The sequence below is a fragment of the Drosophila guanche genome, unplaced genomic scaffold (assembly GCF_900245975.1).
Source record: "Drosophila guanche unplaced genomic scaffold, DGUA_6, whole genome shotgun sequence".
In the NCBI taxonomy this organism is placed as follows: Eukaryota; Metazoa; Arthropoda; class Insecta; order Diptera; family Drosophilidae; genus Drosophila; species Drosophila guanche.
The window spans coordinates 105,930-111,944 of record NW_022995767.1 but is presented as its reverse complement, the minus strand read 5'-3'; the positions used below and the strand labels follow the sequence as shown (position 1 = coordinate 111,944).

The 6,015-nt window shown below is 39.9% G+C and overlaps 1 protein-coding gene across 1 annotated transcript; it reads left to right on the top strand.

The window, feature by feature from the left end:
- The first annotated feature begins 3,126 nt into the window (after positions 1-3,126).
- LOC117591172 (tryptophan 2,3-dioxygenase) lies at positions 3,127-5,193 on the top strand. Its single transcript, XM_034284297.1, has 6 exons — positions 3,127-3,232; positions 3,295-3,455; positions 3,544-3,677; positions 4,149-4,758; positions 4,829-4,922; positions 4,991-5,193. Exons 1-6 carry the CDS (start codon positions 3,207-3,209, stop codon positions 5,106-5,108), a joined length of 1,143 nt encoding a protein of 380 aa, XP_034140188.1. The 5' UTR covers positions 3,127-3,206; the 3' UTR covers positions 5,109-5,193.
- The last annotated feature ends 822 nt before the right edge of the window (positions 5,194-6,015 follow it).

The window sequence follows — 6,015 nt, the reverse complement described above, 5'->3', positions numbered from 1 at the left end:
TACATACATACATATGTACATACATACATTAATGCATAAACACACCTCACACATTTTTTTTTTACCATTTTGGTTTTGTTTTAACTAATATACAAATTTTGTCAAGGAAACGTGAATTTGGTTATAACTAAATCTTCCGAATATTAACTTTATGTATGTATATAAGTATGTACATATGTATGTATGTACATATGTATGTATATACATATATATGTCTGCATGTAGGGTCATGTGTACGTTTGTACATATGTATGTATGTACGTACATTTGATAATAAATTAGCCTATATGTACATATGTATGTATGTACATATGAACATATTATATGATATTAAATGTAGCTGCATGATGCATTCTTATGCATCATTATTGTTAATACGATAGATTAAAATACATTTATTTAAGATTGTTTTTTTTATTAATACATTAATATATATACACAGTAATATGTACATATGTATATATGTATGTGCATTTACTGTATGTGCATACATATGTATATTTGTATGTTAAGTCTGCAATCCGTGTGCGTTAGTTTGTTTGTTCTTCATTCGTAGATCTGCCATCACAACGTGCACTCATCATCAACACCATTCCCACCCATTGCATCTCCTCCAATGAGAGTAACAGTGCCAAAAACTTGCCTGCGGTCCAGAATGGCTCAGAAGCCTTCATATGTACATATGTATGAACATACAACCGTCAATAAAAAACTGTACAGCCATGTATATATGTTTGAATTTATGTATGGTTGTATGCAGGTACGTACACAGATGTATGTAAGTACAACTATGCATACATAAAAATATACATACCGTATATATTCTTTATCGTATGTAAGTATGTGCGAGTATTGTATACAAATATGAAAAATAATATCTTTCGATTCAGATATTGTGTTAACGTCTATACATAGTGCATACATAAGTATATATATATAAGTATATCTATTTACATATACATACATACCTAGACAGAACAAAAAATACTGAAATTATTGAAAGCAAACACAAACGATAATCGATAACAATAACACTAGTGCAATAAATTGATAGGAATTACCGATAATGTACTAAGCCGGAAACGGAAACGAACTGTAACACGAACAAAGACAACGCAATGAAGTGAGTACGTGTATATATGTATATGTATACATATGTACATACATGCATATCTACATATGCCAGAGCACGAAGTCGTATTTGTTCGTTATGCGCCCCTCATATTCGACTTCGTGCTCTGGCATATGCAGATATGTATGTATGTACATATGTATACATATACATATATACACGTACAAACCCACAAACCATATACTTATAAGGGACGATTAGCTTCTAACGATAAATGATAGATGTTAACTAACGTGAATTTTGGGCAGTCCAATTTTTGTTATTTGCGATTTCCATATATGTTTGTATATGTGTATGTACATATACATATTTATGTATACATACTTACAAATATTAATATGAATTAACACATTATTAATAGAGCGAAACGGAAAAGGAATTAGAGCGAGAGCAAAACGTATATACATACACATATGTATGTACATATGTACACACGTATGTAAGCTTATGGACATGAGCGTGTATGGAAATATGAAATACATAAATGCATACATATGTACATGGATGCAAAGAAAGTCTAAGAGAATTTCCCTAATCCCAAGTCCTCGAAATCCAATCGAAATTGCGTTAATATGTATGTACGTATGTACGAAAAATACAACATTACAATGTTATGTGAAAATTGAAAATGAAAATTATTTTAAGCATGCAAAAATAACAAATTGAAAATACAATTGGACACACAAAGAGCAAAGAAAGAAAAGCTGTAAGGGGAATATTGTTATAGTTAAGATATAAGGTACATATATACATGTGTACATAAGTATGTGCATTCATGCATATATGTATATACATATTTCTACAGAATGTATAATGAATACCTGCATGTTACATGTATAGGTTGCATGGAAAATATTGTAAGAACCCGAGCGGGAAACGAGAACGGCGTGGAGTTGGAACATCGATACATAGTTAAAAATTGATGCGAGTGGCCCGAGCATGAGAACATAAATATATAAAGCAAATTTCAACCAATAAATGACTGGGTAAATGACTCAAAATACATTTTAAACACAAAACAAAACCAGAAATATATGAAAAATACAGAAATGGGAAACAAATAAGCGTCTTACTTTGGTTTATTATTTAGTGGAATCCTGCTATGGATATATTGTTATCCCGTAAATTGGTTGGAGTCATTTATTACATTTATTAAGTTCACCGATCGATTTTTATGACACCAATTAACCTGGCAACAACGTCTGACGTTTTTATACCAGGTACCCGAAGAGTAAATAGGGTATATTGAATTTGTGCACAAAGTTGATGTACATTTGTAACGCACAGAAGGAAACTTTTCAGACACAATAAAGTATATATTTTCTTGATCAGCATCAATAACCGAGTCGACAGAGCCTTTTCTGTCAGTCCCTCCGTCTGTCCGTCTGTTTGTCGGCTAGTTCTCAGAGACTATAAGAGCTAGAGGCACCAAATGTTGGCTCTAGACTGCTGTATGCTCACACTGAAACCAGTATATTTCAAAAATTAGCCGAAACTGTACGTAATTACGGGAAAGATTTTTGAATGGTTTTATGTTTTGTTTTTTTAGGCTTCAAGCTTATGTTCTAAACATAAATACTTACATACATACATTTTTATGTATGAGCACATTTACATACATACATACTTTTTATGTTTTCGTAAACTTTGATCATAAGTTTGAAAATTTTTAAGAAAAACAAAAAACTTTGTTTTGTCGTTTGCAGTAAATCAATAGATCGGAACAAGAATTGAAGAAACAAACTACGGGCATGAACAAATTTTTGTAAACCAAAGTGATGGCCGCACTTTCACCTCCAGCACCTGATAATCAACTCAATTGCCGGACGGGTCTGTACTCTTGGCAAAGCGCTGATCTGCTATTCAACTGATCGACAGATCAGCGACTGTGCAATCAGATGGAACTGGGCGTCAGCAGCCGCAGCCGCTGCCGCTGGGACTGCTGCTGCCGTGGCTGCTGCTCTTTTCTTGCTTTTGTTATCGCCAGGCCTGGGTTCCGGTCTGGGATTGGGCTTGGTTTAGTCTGTCCGCGTACGCCACTCGGCTTGCTACAAACTGCGGTACTGTAATTATAATGAGCTGTCCCTTTGCAGGAAACGGGTAGGCTATTCCATCTCCATGGCTTGAGAACACGTGCAGACTTTTCGCTGACTTTCTTACAGAAACGACCATGACGATGCTGCGGTGCCGATGTCCACGGAGGTGGGCAAGATATACGGGGAGTACTTGATGCTTGACAAGCTGCTGGATGCCCAGTGTATGCTCTCCACGGAGGACAAGCAACCGGTCCACGACGAGCATCTGTTTATCATCACGCACCAGGGTAAAGCATCACCTTAAATCCAATTCAAACCATTCAAACCAGATTCTCCATCCACGCTTACAATTATTTTTCTCTTTCTGTCGGTCAGCATACGAACTGTGGTTCAAGCAGATTATCTTCGAGTTCGACTCCATTCGCGACATGCTCGACGCGGAGGTCATCGACGAGACAAAAACTCTAGAGATCGTCAAGCGACTGAATCGGGTTGTCCTCATCCTGAAAGTAAGAAACTGGCGCAGGAGCCATTCATTTTAGATGGAATAGGGTCCATATGTACATATTATGTAAATGCTACAACATATTTTAGTTGATTGTTAAGACACATCATTTATGCAGTCTTCTCCACAATGTCTCTTTAAAGCAGGGCTCGGCACCCATACAATGAACGAGCCATTTTTGCGTTTGTGTGTCACGAAAACGGAACATTTCAATGTTTTGGTATTGGTGCAAAGCACTGTAATACGAGTGTACGTGAGCGGCAGCGCAGCGGCAGAGCCTTGTCTTATACACAATAGATAGGTCCGTGCCGAGCCCAGCTTTAAAGTATTTTCCATGTACCTACTTATGACTTGAAAGTAGCCTTTCTGTGCAGTTTTTCATGTAAAAACTTAAAATTGATACCCTTAAAGCTGCTAAAGAGAGGCTATAGCTCATCCCAGGTTTTACTAACATTATCGAATTTATACTGAGAAGCTGCTGGTGGACCAGGTTCCCATATTGGAGACCATGACGCCACTGGACTTTATGGACTTTCGAAAGTACCTGGCGCCGGCCTCGGGCTTTCAGTCGCTGCAGTTTCGGCTGATTGAGAACAAGTTGGGCGTACTGACCGAGCAGCGTGTGAGGTACAACCAGAAGTACTCGGACGTCTTCAGGACCGACGAGCAGGCTCTGAACGCCATCAGGAGCTCCGAGCACGAGCCCTCGCTGCTAGAACTAGTGCAGCGATGGCTGGAGCGGACGCCCGGCCTGGAGGAGAGCGGTTTCGATTTCTGGAAGAAGTTCCAGCAGAGCGTCGACCAGTTCCTGGCCGCCCAGGTGCAGAGCGCCATGGAGGAGCCGGTGGAGCGGGCCAAGAACTACCGCCTGATGGACATTGAGAAGAGGCGCGAGGTCTACCACTCCATCTTCGACCCCGCCGTGCACGAGGCTCTCGTGAAGCGCGGCGATCGCCGCTTCAGCCACCGCGCCCTCCAGGGAGCCATCATGATCACCTTTTACCGTGACGAGCCGCGCTTCAGTCAGCCCCACCAGCTGCTCACCCTGCTCATGGACATCGATTCGCTGATCACCAAGTGGCGCTGTAAGTTTTTTCGTTGTTGCATCGATATTGATAACTCCTGCTACTAAGCTGTTTTTCGCACTCCCTGCAGACAACCACGTAATCATGGTTCAACGCATGATTGGATCCCAGCAGCTGGGCACCGGTGGCTCATCCGGGTATCAATATCTTCGCTCCACTCTCAGGTAATGCCCCGATCGGCGCTAACAACGCCCACTGAGCTCCATTGATATTTTTGTGTGCGCGCTTCTAGTGATCGGTACAAAGTATTCTTGGATCTGTTCAACCTGTCGACGTTCCTGATACCTCGCGATGCGATTCCCCCTCTGGATGAGTCCATACGCAGCAAGCTCGTCCACAAGAGTGTCTAAACAAATTAAGCTTTAGGGGCAGTTCTAAGCCATATCTGACTTCTATTATTGCTTTTATAAAATAAATGTTTCTTATCGATCGTTATGCTATTGATCTTTACTGGTTTTGACTGCCTGAAAGTATGTTATCCATGTTTTTGCGCTTAGCGCTCACTTGGTGACTGAGGCTGTGTTTAAAGTGGAACAAAATGCTCAGTAGGGCTTCATCGAAACTATACTTTTCATCATTTTACGAGATATAGTCGGAGGCAACGGATGCCTTGTATCTGTATGTACATACTTACGTACATGTGTACCTTAATGTAATCTTATGTTAAAATTATTTGATAGGTAGCTTTAACATTAGGAATGCCTTGCTCAGAGAGTGTGAAATTACGCACTTTGCTCACTTTAGAAATACACATGTACATATGTATGTACAGGGGGTACATGTATTTTTGTGTGTACGTACATATGTGCACACAGGCAGATCTGTTTACCCTCATCCCTGATTTGGGGCTCAACTGGAGGCGCATACAAATCTGACCTTTGACGGTGGCCTTTCTAAGGCAGATAAGCAGGCTGCTGCTTCTTGTCTCTACTCCCGGTGCTCAAGGATTACGAGTCTACACTCGTATATTAGATCCCTGCATTTGGATGGTACATTTACGGATGTATACGTATGGATGGTACTTCGAAGGTTTGAAGAAAAATTAAGGCTGTACATACATATGCACATGTGTATGTACTAGCACATGTACACACACACATACATATATATTGTATGGTGTATAAAGAGTAGAGAGGGTATTTGAAGTGTTGCGGCACTGGTTCCGACTCGAGTTTTCAGTTTCATTCGCATTTATTAGAGGGGGTCGAGGAGAGACCGGGCTGGGCGAGTGCAATTAATTATTTTTGTGTTTGTATA

Coding starts and splice junctions, on each gene's coding strand:
- LOC117591172 (XM_034284297.1), top strand. CDS start 3,207: ATGAGCTGTCCCTTTGCAGGAAACGG. Junction 3,456..3,543: donor GTTTATCATCACGCACCAGG/GTAAAGCATCAC, acceptor TCTGTCGGTCAG/CATACGAACTGTGGTTCAAG. Junction 4,759..4,828: donor GCTGATCACCAAGTGGCGCT/GTAAGTTTTTTC, acceptor CACTCCCTGCAG/ACAACCACGTAATCATGGTT.